Source organism: Mandrillus leucophaeus, unplaced genomic scaffold, assembly GCF_000951045.1.
Source record: "Mandrillus leucophaeus isolate KB7577 unplaced genomic scaffold, Mleu.le_1.0 Scaffold313, whole genome shotgun sequence".
Lineage (NCBI taxonomy): Eukaryota > Metazoa > Chordata > Mammalia > Primates > Cercopithecidae > Mandrillus > Mandrillus leucophaeus.
Genome location: NW_012103288.1, coordinates 515,739 through 531,397, shown reverse-complemented (window position 1 = coordinate 531,397; position 15,659 = coordinate 515,739). Strand labels below are relative to the sequence as shown.

At 54.1% G+C, this 15,659-nt stretch overlaps 1 protein-coding gene across 1 annotated transcript; it reads right to left on the bottom strand.

Annotated features, from left to right (window-relative positions):
- Positions 1–11,511: 11,511 nt before the first annotated feature.
- On the bottom strand, positions 11,512–15,653 carry DDN (dendrin). Its single transcript, XM_011987610.1, has 2 exons — positions 15,433–15,653; positions 11,512–15,020 (listed from the first exon to the last, which is right to left on the bottom strand). The coding sequence occupies exons 1-2, from the start codon at positions 15,639–15,641 to the stop codon at positions 13,091–13,093; spliced, it is 2,139 nt and encodes a 712-aa protein (XP_011843000.1). The 5' UTR covers positions 15,642–15,653; the 3' UTR covers positions 11,512–13,090.
- Positions 15,654–15,659: the final 6 nt, after the last annotated feature.

Genomic DNA, 15,659 nt, shown 5'->3' with positions numbered 1-15,659 from the left:
ACTAACACCAATGTGACACATCTGTGTTCACATTCGCCAGAGTCAGAGGGAGTTCTAATCCTACCCACGGCCCTAAACCTATCTCTAACTCTAATCCTCTTCCTGTCCCTAGGTCTAGGTTGAACCTTAGCCTTAACCCTAACTTCAGACAAACACTAACCCCTTCTAAGCTCTAATGTCTGTCCCTAATCCTAACCCCTCCCCACAGGGGAGGATCAGAAGGGCAAGGGGAGCTGTGAAACACCCCACTTATCCCCTAAGAGCAACAACTGCTCCCAGTCAGCTTGAGAATTTCCCCTTCTTCCCTATTCCCTTCTCTCCTATTCAGGCCTCTTCTGCTGTTGGTGCCTCCTACCTTTCCCTGGATGTGTGACCCGCTGTGGGCCTTTGGGATATGTGTAGGGGTAAGGGAATGGAGCCAGGAACTGCTCAATCCTGCAATGACATCCCTTTCCCTTTCTTTCCACCTGCCAAGCTAGCACCATCACAACTCTGATTCCTCACCCTAGGGGGAGAAATAAAAACCTCTTGATCCTGGGGAAGAGGCACCTGAAAAGCTTTGGGTTTCCATAAAGAGCATCCTGCAGAGAATGCCCAGTCTATAAGCCAAAGAGCTATTAAATCCCTCAACTCCCCATATAAGAAGTTAATAGGCTGCCAGAGGTGGGAGGCGGGGCTTGGGCCCCTGCTGGACAGTGCCCAGAGTTGGGGCGAAGCAGCAGGGTAGAGGCAAAGTGTTGGCAGCTGTCTCTAATTACTCTCACCTAAATTCAAACTCCAAGAATTGGAGTCAGTATCAGCTATCAGGCTTGGAAGCTGGGGCACTCTGAACCAGGTTGACAAACAGGAGCTGGAGGAAGAGCAAGGGAAAGTGGTGAATTCTTTTCTGCCCCTACCCAGACTTTCAACAAATCTTGTACTTTCTCAGACTCAGTTGCCTTGCCTATCAAACAGGGATGGTTATTGTTACTTAACCTTTTAGGGAGGTGATGAGGTTCAGATGAGATGATGTACCTGAAAGCCTGGGTCATCTGAATACTCACTGACACCTCTTCTATACCAGGCATCTGCCAAATGCTGGCAATACAATGATTCATAAACCACAGTGCCTGCTTGGAGGAGGTTGACAGTCTGGCCAGGGGATCAAGCACATCCACAGATATGGTTAGTATAGTAGAGGGAGTGCAATGAAGGCTCAATGAAGTGTAAAGCCCTCTGCACATAAATGAAGTTTAAGGGCAGACTCCCATACTCAAGCCCTCGGCATGGAGGCCCTTCTCTTCCAAGGGCTGGAATTTCAAAGGTGATGGTGTTGGGAAGTGCAGAATGAGGCTGGGCCCTCAATGGGCACTAATAAAACACACATACACATACACACACAAAAAAAAAAACAAGTAAAAGGGCGGAGGGATCTGCAAAGCACTGTATAGAAGCTAATCATTTTGTTATTGTGATCATCTGTGCTGTCCTCACACAGGGCTGGAGCAGGTACATCCTGGGGAGAAGAACAGTTGTGCCTAGAAAGGAGACTCACAAAGGTCTCAGGGGCCACAGTGGGCTCAGGGTGGTGGCCATAGGATGGTGACATCAGGACTGTGCCTGATGCGCCACCTCCCACCACCTCTGATCTTCAGGTGCCAGGACCCTGGATACAGGTTGGCCTGAGCAAGTGAGAGAAAGACTAGTCCTGAAATATCCTGGGGGGAGTGGAAAAGCTGAGAAGAAAGGCAGGCTGTGTACAGTCCCCAGGGGGTCAGCGAGCCAGTGCCACACACACCCTGCCACACGCACCCTGGAAAAACCCTGTCAGTGGGGCTGCAAATACCCTAGGGTCCAGCCTCCCCCAAAGCCTCCCCCCTCGCCCCAGGCTGGCTCAGTCCTCCTCTCCAGCGCTGAGGGAGAAAAATAACAAAATGAGGAGAAAATAAGCTGTTTGGCTGTGGTGTGAGCAGGAATATCCATGCAGGGCTGCCCACCACTCACCCTTACTCACTCTTTCCACACCCAGCCGGGGCGCCCAGCATGAGACAGACCACCCCCCTGCCCCCTCCCCCGTCTGGTCTAAAAGCAGACGCTGGTGAGCGAGCAGCAGGTTATAAATATGCCCAGGGAACTGCCGCCAACTCGCTCCCTTGTCATCCCCTGGGAGGGGCAGGGTGGGGTGGCTCCTAGGGAGGAGCCAGGGCTGCCCCGTTCCCTGAGGCCCAGGAGGAAGTGGGGCTTCCTAAAGGCTACCATATTTCCCCCCTTTTCAAGGTGAAGGAACCACTGCCACTCCATTTTCTCTGAACGTTTGCTTATCTCTTCAGAGATGGGGTCCCTACCCTCCCTGGGCCCTGGCTGAAAGCTCAGAATGAAAGGGCCCAAAGCACTATGTGTCATGGCACAACCGGATGCTACTTCTCTTCTTCACATGCATTTACGCTCAGCAAAACGGAAGTTCATTCATTCATTCGACAAGCATTAACTGAAAGCCAACTGAATGCCAGACCCTGTGCACAGGCACACCTGTGTGCACAGTGTCTGCATACGCAGGTGCAAGCACACACAGCCACCCCTGCTCCATGTGCTCACATCACCTCCAGCCCCCACTAAGGACTTCCTGGCTTCAACCTGGCAGCCTCATCAGGAAAGCAAAGCTTCAGGTTCCTGGTTGTGCCTCAGAATAGGTTACGGGGCATGGGGCCGGGGCGGGGGGTGACTGAGAACAGGGCCCTCAAACACTTCTGCTTCCACTACTTCCCTTGTAAATGAGGGGGTCCTTTCTCCCCTTCCTGCGCAATCATCCTCCCTAAGTAGGTGCCATGTGATGAAGAAAGAGCCATTTCTGGGATGCTGAGGGTACCTGTCCAGGCTGCCGGAGCCTCCCGCCTCCCAGCCACTTGCCAAGTAGGTGCCAAGCTGGGGCAAGAGGGGGCACTTCCACCCTATGAAGCTCCCAGCTCTCCTCCCCCAGGGCTGAACCCCTCCCTTTTCCCTCCTCCCTATTAATCCTCGGAAGTTAAGGGGCCGTCCCTGGCGGCCCCTCAGCCCTATTGTGGCCCCTCGCCCTCCTCGGCTGGCGTCTAATTAACTCCTCCTGCCCCTGGTTTTGTGTGCCCCCCTTACCCCACCTTGTCGGCCCCGCCCCTATGCTCGACCGGCTCCCCCCCACGGACATTCCAGCCAGGCCGGGCCAGTGTGCCAGGGCAACCAGGGCCGGACCGAGGCCTAATCCTCCCGCCGCCTGGCCCGGCTTGGGGAGCCCCACTCACCTCCCCGCTCTCTGGGGGCTGCCCGGCTCTGCTGTGGCGGAGACACACAATCGGGACAAAGGCACAGCCCCCAGGGGGCTAACTCAGCCTTCACGCCCAGGTTGTGCGGCATTTGGGGAGTTTAATGAATTGTCCATCACGCCTTTCAGGGCCCGCCCGTCAGCCTGGATTAATCTTCGGAGCCCTGGTGGGGTAGGAGACACTAAGCCTGTATTTATTACTCTCCCATTGTCACTAATTGAGGTAATTATCTGTGACTCTGGCCTGGCCAACAATGAGGCATTCACTCCTGGGACCTCGATGGGCCTGGCTCCCACTCTCGGCACCAGCCCTCCCTCCCCTCCTCTTCCAAACCCGCCAAGGGCTACGATGGGCCCTGGAGCATGTTGGGAAAGTGGACAGTGTCCCACAATGCTTCACCTCCCCACCAGTGTCTCCCACAGCCATCACTACAGAGCTATCTCCTGGTCCCCCCAAAGAAGGTGAGAAAAGAAGGCAGCCTCTGTCAGGGGATGGATTTGGCTGGCAGAGCCCCAGGCCAGAGAGGGACCTGTTTCTGAGGATTTTGGTTTTCTGGACTCTCCAAGTCCTCATCTCCAGATGCGTGATGCCGGGGTCTCACGGGGTGCTTTTGCAGATCCATCCTCATGTCCCTATAGCCTCCAGGGTGTTAGGAGGTCCTAGCCTGTACCAGGCCTACTCTGGGGAGGTCTCTAAACCTACCAGGGCTGGCAGAGCGGCTGTGGATGTGATGGGAGAGGCTGAGAGAGACAGCAGGAAAGGGCCAGGTGAAGAGCAAAAGGAGGCACGTCAAGAAGGAGCGGTCAAGAGTCACAGCATTCCCAGGGGTCACACTAATGTGGCCATGCAGCAACCTCAGCGAGAAACTTGGATTTGGAGGGGCAAGAGTTCCAAAGAGCATATTTCACGTGGAGACAGCTTTCTGGGTCAAGGTGGTTGGCCCTGGGGAGCAAGTGTGTGTGTAAAAGAAAGAGAGAGAGATAAGAAAGGAAGATTTAGGCAGAACCAATTGTGAGCTCCTTGAGGGCAGGAACTATGTCTTTGTGTCTTGGTCACTGTTGCTTTTATGAGAGCTTAACATTGTACCTTGCACGTAATAGGCACTGTCAAATGAATGGATGACTACAGATGAAGCTGGTACTGGCTTTAAAACTGGGATCTGTGAGCTATTCTCTTCCACAGCTGCACTCAGGCCCCTCATTCTCTCAGGACTTGCTGGAAGGAAATGTCTAGACCATCCCTGGACCGTCAGGGGTGGGCACTTCACCAGTTGTAACACGACAGACCCTGGCCGAACTCAGAGCGGCAGTTGGGATAGCGCCTCCTTGTGGTGACTCTTGGAAGAGCTCCTGGAGAGACTAGCAAAGAAGGCAGGGTTATCTCTCAGGAGCCGGGGATCACCCCAGGCCGCAGCCGTCCTTCTTCCTGTATATCTGAACTGCATTGTTATGCCAGCGTTCCTGTGGCACAGTTTTATCATTTGTTCCTTCTTTATTCCAGCATTTTCTGAGAGCCTGCTCCATGCCAGACTTGTTGGGTATACAGAGCTAAATCACCTCCAGCAGCTCATGGTCCAGCAGCAGATTCCACAAGGTAACAAGACCAACGAGGTTACGATCAAGCCGCAGGAAAAAAAGTTCTCCAGGTGTTGAGGAGGCACTAGAACATTCCCAGCTCAAAAACTCTATCATTCACCTCTCCCTCAATTCCTCTCACTGAAGTGCAAATGTTTTATCTTCATTACCAAGAAACAATCTGGGCATGGTGGCTCATAGCTGTAATCCCAGCACTTTGGGAGGCAGAGGCGGGCGGATCACTTGAGATCAGAAGTTCGAGACTAGCCTGGCCAATATGGTGAAACCCCTGTCTCTACTAAAATTACTATATACACACACACACACACACACACACACACACACACATATATATATATATATATATTAGCCGAGCGTTATGGTGCCCGCCTGTAATCCCAGCTACTGTGGCGGCTGAGGCAGGAAAATCGCTTGAACCCAGGAAGTGGAGGTTGTGGTGAACAGAGATCACACCACTGCACTCTAGTCTGGATGACAGAGTGAGACTCCGTTTCAAAAAAAAAAAAAAAAAAAGAAATACTTCAAGATCTGGCTCCCACACATCTTTCCAGGACTCACCCTTCTTCCCCTCTGCATTCCCTAATGGCTCTGTTCCCTATGAAAGCCACGTGTTTTCCCACCTCTCTGCATTGTCCCACATTCTAGAATGCCCCCCTTCCCTGTCTCCCACTGTTGAAACCCATCTCAGACGTTCCTTCCCCCATGAAGACTCTTCTGATTTCCCTTGGTCTTGCCTGTTAGAGCTCCTGAAGCACCATGTTGGTAGGGCTTTCATTAGCAGCGCATACTGGGTATCCCATTGGTGGTTGTCTGTGTATGTTACTCATCCTCGTACTAGGCTAGCCCTTGCAGCACTGACCTGGGCATATCATATGCCTTTGTTAAATGGTGAATAGATGGCAACATGAATAAATGGATGCATGGACAGAGGAATAAATTGATATAAGTATAAATGGGGCTGGGTACAGTGGCTCATGCCTGTAATCCCAGCACTTTGGGAGGCCAAGGCTGGTGGATCTCCTGAGGTCAGGAGTTCGAGACCAGCCTGGCCAATATGGTAAAACCCTGTCTCTACTAAAAATACAAAAATTAGCCAGGCATGTTTGTGGGTGCCTGTAATCCCAGCTACTCAAGAGGCTGAGGCATAAGAATCGCTAGAACCCAGGAGGCGGAGGCTGCAGTGAGCAGAGATCTCACCAATGCACTCCAGCCTAGGCAACAGAGTGAGACTGTCTTAAAAAAGAAAAAAAAAAAGTATAAATGGCCAGATAGATGACAAATAGGTTGGTGGACGGGTGGATAAGTGGATGTGGAATGTATAGATGGATGGGTGGGTAGATGGATGAATGGAAAATCTGTCCATAAAAGGACTCACAAAAGGCTATGTAGGCTGAGTGCAGTGACTCACACCCGTAATCCCAACAACTGGGGAGGCCAGGATGGGGGGATCGTTTGAGCCCAGGAGTTCGAGATCAGCCTGGGTGGCAGAGGGAGACCCCGTCTCCACCAAAGAAAAAAAAAAAAAAAAAATTTAGCCAGGTGTGATGGCATGTGCCTGTGTGCCTGCCATTCAGGAGGCTGAGGTGGAAGGATCACTTGAGCTGGGGAGGCTGAGTCTGCAGTTAAGTTGTAATCGTGCCACTGCACTCCAGCCTGGGTGACATAGAAAGACCCTGTCTCAGAAACAGAAAAAAGAAAAAAAAAATGGCCAGGTGTGGTGGCCCATGCCTGTAATCCCAGCACTTTGGAAGAGTGAGGCAGGCAGATCGCTTGAGGTCAGGAGTTCGAGACCAGCCTGGCCAACATAGTGAAACCCTGTCTCTACTAAAAATACAAAATTAGCTGGGTGTGGTGGCACACAGCTGTAGTTCCAGCCACTCGGGAGGCTGAGGCAGAAGAATTGTTTGAACCCGGGAGGTGGAGGTTGCAGTGAGCTGAGATCGCACCACTGCACTCCAGCCTGGGTGGCAGAAAAGAAAAGAAAATTGAAAAAAAGCCTAGGTAGCGCCAGAGGCTTCAAGGGAAGGAGCTCACCCCATGCCAGGATATGCAGAGGCAGAGACGTATTCAGGCCAAACTTTCCTTCACTAACATCTGCACCCTCAGCAACTTGTCTCCCAGACGCCTGGATACATTCCACTCCCCATAAGAAGTCATAGTCTGGGAGCTGCTCCTCTTTTCATCCTCCCTGGTCTCTCAGGAATGCTTTCATTAACATATATTATGCCATCTTCCTGCACTGCAATGACTGTGGGTTTCCTCTTCCACATCTCTTTCCCTATATCATACGCACCCTAGCTTGTGAGCTCCCTGAAGGGAAGAAGCATGCCTGAGTCTCTTTTGTGTTCCTAGCACCTGGCATATATGTTTAATGGGTGAGTAAACAAATGAACAACTGAGTGAATGCTGCTTCTTCCCCATAGACACATTTTACACACTTCCTGTGTCCTCATGTTCAGTTATCTCTCCTGGCCCTCTTCTTCTCACACACATCACACTCATACTCCTGACCTTGACACTCTGAAATCCCAGAGTTATATGCTGGGGCTTGGTTTCCTTACCTATCACCTATCTGTGGCTGATCTAGGGAAGTCCCAGCCGTCCCCTGAGAGTCTGAAAGAGACGGCTCTTGACTCTCATAAAGTCATATTAACTGGGTCCCATCGGGGGCAGAAAGGGGCTTCCCCGGGAAGAAGTTGGCTATTGGGAGGGTAGCAGGATCCTGCACTAACCTGAGGTCTGCTGCCCCAAATTGACCACATCCTCCTGCGTCTGCTGTCCTTACTCCTGACCAGTGAGGCTGTCCCAAGGTAGGGGGTGGTTGTGGCCTCTGTCTCAAGGCTGGCTGGCAGACACAGCCAGATTTAGAAGTCATTTTCGCAGCAGGGAGCCTCCAGTGTCCCACCCACAGAGCCCTGGAGGGTCAGTCTGAGATATGGCTCACCAGGGGCTGGCCCCTAGACCTGGAGTCACTCCTCCCCTTCTTGTCTCTCTCCTTTTTTCCCCAGAATTTTGGCAGCTGGTGCTGACTCTATCCTTAGGCAAAGATGGAGTAAGTTCTGGGGAAAGGGGTGTGCTGCACTGACACCATAACCGCTCAAGCACTGCCAGGGCACCATTTACCCATTAAAAGGGCTGTCTGTACCCACCCCAGGATTCCTCCCTCCTCTCCACTGGCATCTGCTGCCTGATTCTCCTCCTCCCCTACTTTTTTTTTTTTTTGAGACAGAGTCTTGCTCCGTCGCCCAGGCTGGAGAGCAGTGGTACGATCTTGGCTCTCTGTAAACTCTGCCTCCCAGATTCAAGCAATTCTCCTGCCTCAGCCTCCCGAGTAGCTGGGATTACAGGCGCGTATCACCACACCCAGCTAATTTTTGTATTTTTAGCAGAGATGGGGTTTCACCATGTTGGTCAGGCTGGTCTCGAACTCCTGACTTCGTGATCCACCCACCTTAGCCTCCCAAAGTGCTGGGATTACAGGTGTGAGCCACCCCGCAATTTTTTTTTAAAGACGGAGTCTTGCTCTGTCGCCAAGGCTGGAGTGCAGTGGCATGACCTCGGCTCACTGCACCCACTGCCTCCTGGGTTCAAGCAATTCTCCTACCTCAGCCTCCCGAGTAGCTGGGACTACAGGCATGCGCCACTACACCTGGTTAATTTTTGTATTTTTAGTAGAGATGGGGTTTCACCGTATTGGCCAGGCTGGTCTCAAACTCCTGACATCATGATCCACTGGCTTTGGCCTCCCAAAGTGCTGGGATTACAGGTATGAGCCACCCTACCTGGCCATCCTCCCCTACTTCTAATTCTCTCTGTCCCATCCTCCTGTTCTCATACCCCAACACTAATAAAATAGCCCTAGAGAGAAATAATAATCAGAGCTAACAGTCAATCACCTACTATGTACCAGGTATTGTTCTTTCTTTTATTTTATGTTTTTTCTTTTTAATTAAAAAAATTTAAAAAAAAAACAAAAACAAAAACAAAAAACAGAGAGACAGGGTCTTGCTATGTTGCCCAGGCTGGTCTTGAACTCCTGGGCTCAAGCAATCCTCCCACCCCAACCTCCCAAAATGCTGGTATTACAGGGGTGAGCTACTGTGCCTGGCCAACTGTTCCAAGTGTTTTACATATTGAATTATTTACTCCTCCCAACAACTCTAAGAGAAAAGCACATTGTTTACTTATTTATTTATTTATTTATTTATTTATTTATTTATTTTTAGAGACAGAGTCTTGCTCTGTTGCCCAGGCTGGAGTGCAGTGGTGCAATCATAGCTCACTGCATCCTCAAACCCCTGGGCTCAAGCAATTCTCCCACTTCAGCCTCCTGAGCAGCTGGGACTACAGGAGAGTGCCACCACATGCAGCTAATGAAAAGCACTTTTAACAACCTCAGTTTATAACTGAGGACACCAAGGCACAGAGAGGTTGAGTAACTTGCCCAAGGTCACATAGCTAGTATGGGGTAGAAGCTCCAGAAACCACATTCTAAACACATTAGTCAAGTTGTTCGACTATGTTAGCAGTGTGGGTGAGATTTCAGAAACTTGCTTCCTGTGTGTTCATCCTCAAAGGGGCTCAGGCAGCATGGTAAAGCCCACCCTCATAGGGCCAGCCCTTCCAAGGTTGCATACAGCTCACCTCCTCTTCCAGTCCCAGAGCCCTAGAGCCCTTTGGTTATAGAAAAATCTAGGCAGATGCTTTCATCACTGCCCTGGTCTTTCCCAACTTTCTTTGGTGTTTTTTTTTTTTGTTCTGTTTTGTTTTTTTGTTGTTGTTGTTGTTTTTCTTTTTTGTGTGTGTTATTGTTTTTTAAGACAGAGTCTTATTCTGTCACCCAGGCTAGAGTGCAGTGGTGCAATCTCGGCTTGCTGCAACCTTCGCTTCCCAGGTTCAAGTGATTCTTGTGCCTCAACCTCCCCCATAGCTGGGATCACAGGCATGCACTACTATACCCGGCTAATTTTTGTATTTTTCATAGAGGTAGGGTTGGACCATGTTGGCCAGGCTGGTCCTGGTCTCAGGTGATCTGTTCATCTTAGCCTCCGAAAGTGCTGGGATTACAGGTGTGAGCCACCACACACCGCCCTTCCTCAACTTTCCTCCTCGCTCGAAGTCCAGCCTCTTCCCAAGCCTGGAGGCCCAAGGCACATTACTCCTCAGCTGGACCAGGCTTACCCCAGTCTGGCCTCAGTTTTCACTCTTGCCTTATCTTCCACAACTGCCATAAATGTACTCGCAACTGCAGGCAAATCAGACCATTGAGCAATTTCCTAAACATACCCTGCTTACCTGCATCCATGCCTCTATTTTGGCTGATCCCTCTACTTGAAATGCCTCTTCACCAAATTCTAACGCTGAGGTCATCTCCTCCATGGAGCCTTCCCTTATCTCACAAAATCCATACAATCTCCCTTGTTTGACTCATTGTAATACTTAACACATTGCTCACCTTCACCCCATTGTCAGAAAGGCCTTACTCATCCCTATCCTGGAATCCCACACAGTTTCTTGTTCCCAGTAGGTGCTCAGTACATGCTCAGTAGTTAGAATTGGTAGTAGGTAGATAGAATTGTAAGTGAAAGGGAGACAGATCTCAATAACCGTTGTTTGTTTTTTTGAGTAGATAGAATTGTAGGTGAAAGGGAGACAGATCTCAATAACCTTTGTTTGTTTGTTTTTTTGAGATGTGGTCTGGCTGTGTTGCCCAGGCCGGAGTGCAGAGGCCCAATCTTGGCTGATTGCAACCTCCTCCTCCCAGGTTCCAGTGATTCAGCGATTCTCGTGCCTTAGCCTCCTGAGTGGCTAGAATTACAGGTGCGTGCCACCACACCTGGCTAATTTTTGTATATTTGGTAGAGACGGAGTTTCACCATATTGGAGGCTGGTCTGGAATTCCTGACCTCAAGGGCAGATCTCAGTAACCTTTGATCTCTGCCCAAGGTGACACTCCTCCAGCAAGAGCTAACTTGAAACCTGGTGGTGTGGGTTCCAGGAAGGCTCTGCGATGAATCTTCCTGGACAGCTCTGACCAGTGTCTTCCCTCCGGTTCAGAAACCCAAAGAGGAGACCTTCCTCCACTGAACCAAGGCCAGCGGCCCAGCTCCTGCCAGATGGTGGCCACCCCCCACCCCAGGTGGTCCTGCGCCACTCCGAGTTCTGCTCAGAGTACCCCTGGTTGCAGGCGGGAGTGATGTTGAGATAATTGGAGACTAAAACCATAAGTGGTTTGAGAGCGGGGTTGGGGACCTGAACGCTGAGCGGGAGTTGGAGTTGGCAGGTCTGGGTTGGAATGGGAGCAGAGGTGGGCCGGGGGCCGGGGCAGGACCCGGCGACTGAGTCTGGGAGAAGCCCCCGGGCCCGCGGAGACGGCAGCTAAATTTACCCCGGCTGACTCAGCCCTTGCTCGGAATGGGGGGCCGGGGGAGGGCGCCAGGGCAGTAGGAAGAGCCAACAGGGGTGGGCTGGGGGCAAGGAAGGGAGAGTCCCGGCTGGGGGAGAAAAGAGGTGGGTCAGGAACTCCCAACGAAGAAAGCAGCCCCCTCTCCGTCACACAGAGCAGGACGTAGCAGAGGAGTCCCGGGGGATGGCCACCATGGGGAAAGGGTCAGTGAAAGGAAGACGATGCCAAGGCTGGATAAAGGGAAGCTTAGATTTATTGAGCGCCTACTGTGTGCCAGGCGGTGTGCAAGGCGCTTTACATACATTATCGCATTAAGTCCTCACAACAACCCTGCGAGGTAGGTGTTTATAAACCCCCATTTGACAGATGAGGAAACTGAGGCTCAGGGAGGTGAAGTGATGCGGCCAAGTTCACATGGCTAATAAATGGCAGACAGAGGTGTCCAAGGATCGGAGAGAAAAAAAAAAGACTTCGGTGTCTGAGTCCCAAGCCGGCTGGGGTGGATGAGTATAAAGATGGGACCGGCGGGCTCCAGAAGTCTGGGAGGCCGGAGGCCTGCTCCCGGCCCAGCACGGCTGGAGACTGCAAGGCTGGGGACCCGCGCTTGGGAACTAGGGATCGGATTGAGTGGCAGAGCCGGAATTAGCAACTGGGGAGATCCGCGACCTGCGCGCGCCCTGTAGTGGCTATAGAGAGTATCACACCCCACGCCGACTGGCTTCTGGGGACCGGCCTCTTTCCTTGCCTGGCCAGTTTCTTCGGAAGAGGCCGAGATGGGAGACATTCTCAGGATTTTTTCAGGTGGGCGATACCACCTGGGAGGGAAATCGTGGCCACGCCTCAGAGCATCACTAAGGAGCATTAGGGTGGAGGAAAAGGGGAAGGCCTAAAGAGGTCCCAAGCTGATTCATTGGTGTCCTTCCCTCCCCAGCTCAGACCACCACAGGCCAGGGTCAGTGACAGGGCCATTATCTTGCCCTGCTTTGGGGAGCCCTCACCTAAACCTGGGAGACTGGGATAGGAGTGCCTCACTCCCTTACCTCTTCTGCAAACCTTGGGCAGTCTCCTGAATTGATCATGACTTCAGGTGACAAAGAGGCCGCCCAGAAACCCTCAAACTCTGTTCACTTATTCCCAACTCTCATTCTTGGCTTGTCCAGGGGAGGATTAGATAGAGTCCTTTCCAAAGATCTCAAAATGTCAGAGATGGAAGGATGGACCTTAGAATACCATTGTTTTATATACCAGGAGGCCTGGAGAGGGAAAGTGACAGGCCTCAGTCAACCAGCAAGTCAGTGGCAGAGTTGGGATTGAAATCCAAGACTTGTGACACCAAGGTGAGCCCTCCTTCTGCTTTGCTGGTTGTTGCTGGACCTATTCCTCTTCTGCCAAGAACCCCTCTGTCATCTGATCACTCTGCCACCGGGTCCAAAGCCTCTCCTTCACTTTTTCCCTCCTCCTCAGAGGCCCTGCCCTACACTGCCCTCCTATGGCTGCCACCAACCCTGCCCTCCTGCCTGATCCTTGTTAGGCCTCTCTGCTCAGCTCCGCACCCAGTGCATCAGCTGCGAAGAGCTCATCCTTGTGTCCTGAACATAACAGACATTAATTAAATCTACTGCTGATTCTCACCTCTCCTGAAACAAAATCATTAATGGGCATATGCTTCCCTTCCTTTCATTTATATTTCAAGGATGGGAATAGGTATGGGTAAGGATACAAGGAAAAGAGAAGCAAAGGAAGTCTGGGGAAGAATGGGGACCAGTGGACCCAAGGATGGATGTGTTGGGGACTCAAATACAAGAAGGGGCCTCTCACTGCCTCTTCCTATTTCCCTGTTGAGTCCCCCTGATGTCCCTCACCCCGAAGAGGACCTCCTCGGTTTGGCTTATGACATCTAGGATCTCTCCGACACTGTCGCTCAGTTCCGCTGTCTTCCCATCTTCCTCCGGCGAACTGTTTCCAACCCCGGGCAGGGTCCTCTCATTCCGCCAGGAGGCGCCTGGGGCTTCTGTGTCGCTTCCATCAGAGGAGCCGCTATGGACGCTAAGCTCCTCAGCTTCGTCCGTGTCCGAGTCAGGGGCGGTGTGGCGGCGGATACGGGACACGGCTTCTCTCAGGGCCCCGGCGTAGGGCCCTGGGGTCCGCGCCCAGCCCCGGCCCGCGCGCCGCTGGACCACCGCCACTTCCGAGCCCTCGGCCCTGCCCTGGGCTCCCGAAGCTCCTGGGCCTAAGGCTTGGTGCTCTGGGCTACCTGGCTGCGTGGGGGCGTCCCGCAGGTTTACTTCCGGGGCCGGGAGCCCCAAGATGCGGGAGGTGCGCTCCTCCAGTGAGGAGTCCCCCGGCCTCCCGCCCTCAGCTTCGCCCCCGCGGCCCCCGCCGGGCTGGTGTAAAAGGCGACTGTTCGACAGCCGCTTTCGGCAAGGGGAAGGAAAGACCGTGGCCCCTTCACTCTCCTCCTTGCCGGGCTTCGATTGGCTGGCGGATTCCCCCACCACGCGTGTCACCCCAGAGGGCAAAAGCTGCACCTGCTGGGTTCGGGGGGTTGGAACATATTGGGATCGTATCACCACGCACGTGGCGTCAATGACAAAGACTCCTTCCCCACGGGACGGGCCCTGGGAACTGCGGGGCAAGGTGTGGGCACGGCGGGTCGCCTTCCAACCCTCCAGGGTCTCCGATCCTGCCCCCTCTCCAAGACCCAGGGATTCTCTCCATCCGGTGCCTCCGGGAGCCCAGGGTCTGGGGAGTGTCTGGCTATGGCGGGGCGGCTGCTTTTTAGGGGAGGGAATCCAGCATTTAGGGAACCAGATCTGTTCTTTTCCTTCTTTCCCTTCCCTCGAGCCCTTGAGGTGGTGCCTGGATCTGGGAGCGGGACGCGGGGCACTGGGAGCCGCAGTTGCAGACCCCGCAGGAGTTGTCTCGGTGCCTGCGCTCCCTGTAGCTTTGGCTTGGGGATGGCTGTCGCTACCACTGTTCAAGTCAGCAGCAGCCAGCCCCAGGCTTTTCTCCACGACCCCCTTGCCGGGCTCTGGCCTTGCTCTGGCCGCTCCACAGCCTGGGGATCCCCCCAAGAGACCTTGCCCCTGTCGGAGACCCCAAGCCCCGAGGACGTCCCGGTAGATCCGAGGATCCAGCCTCTTCTTTGTGCGCCCTCCCTCTGTCCTGGCCGGAGTCGGAGGTGGGGCTGATGAAGTGGGCACCTGGGAGTGTCCGGGGCCTCTCTTAGTCCCCAAGGTCCTATGGGGGCCTTCGTAAGAAGGTGGAGCCACGTAGGGTGGCGGCCGGTCCCAGCGGCGTCGCGGGGCGGTCCCGGCAGAACCTCTCAGCAGCAGGTGAGCTTCGTAGCTTGGGGGCCCCGGCCGCCGACCTCCCCAGGGCCCCGCCCACGCCGACCCTGGGTCGCTCTGCGGCTGCGCGGATGGACGGGGCGCTCGCCCCACCAGCGCCAGGCGCTCCGGCCGCAAGGTAGCAGGGAGCCCTGCCGGCTGGGCTGCCCGAGGGGCGTTGCGGGGCTCCGGGCGGGGCCGACCCGGGGGGCTTCGTCGGGCCCCACCAGCCTTGCGCCTTTTTCGCTCGGTCTCCTTGGCCTCCCGCTCCTGCGACGCCGCTTTCCTTTTCTCTTGCTCCCGAGCTCGGACCTCGGCCAGGGGCCCCGCCCGCCAGTTGGTCGCCTCCTGCAGCACCCTGGAGGCCCAGGGCCGGCGGGGCGGCGGCTGTGGGGATCCCGGGCGCGGCCCACACCTGGGACAATGAGCAGGAACCCAGGTGAGCAGTCTGTGGGGGAAGGGAGCCGAGGTCCGGGGAGCTGGGAGCAGTGGAGACCACTTGGGGCAGCCATGTGAAGGGGTGTGTGTGAGTGTGTGCGCGTGTGCACGTGCGTATATGTTAGGACTGAAGTCGAAGCGGGACTCCTCGCCATCTCTGCCTGCACACTTTAACAGCGTCTGCCCCATCTCACCTCCTGCCCTTTCTCACACCCACTCCTGTTCCCCCAAACAACCGGATGAGTCAGGCCCCAGCCTTCGGGAGCGGGCAGGGGTGGGAGGCGTGGGAAAGAGAAGGGGGATCAGTAGTGCTCGCTGGTGCCTGCGGGGAGGTCCGGACCCCACTCCCCGCCCCACCACTCTCTTCCCCTCACCCCTGCTTCACTCACGTGCGGTTCTGGAACCCGCGAGCCCAGTGGCTGGCCTGGAAGTCCATGGGCTGTCGAGAAGGGGCGCGGCGACTATAATGACAGGAAATAGTCTTCACTTCTATCACCAATAGCTTGGACTTCTGCACCCAGAGGCAGCTGCCAGACTCCTCATCCTGGAGCTCCCGGGGGCTGTCAGGCCCCTCGGAGAACAGTGGGCCATCCAGCATCCTGCCCCACCCCACCCC

Bases quoted from the DNA above. Each gene is read 5' to 3' on its own strand.
- DDN (XM_011987610.1), bottom strand. From the start codon at position 15,641: ATGCTGGATGGCCCACTGTTCTCCGAGGGGCCTGACAGCCCCCGGGAG. The intron at 15,021-15,432 runs GTGAGTGAAGCA...TCATTGTCCCAG, and splicing joins CGCGGGTTCCAGAACCGCAC to GTGTGGGCCGCGCCCGGGAT.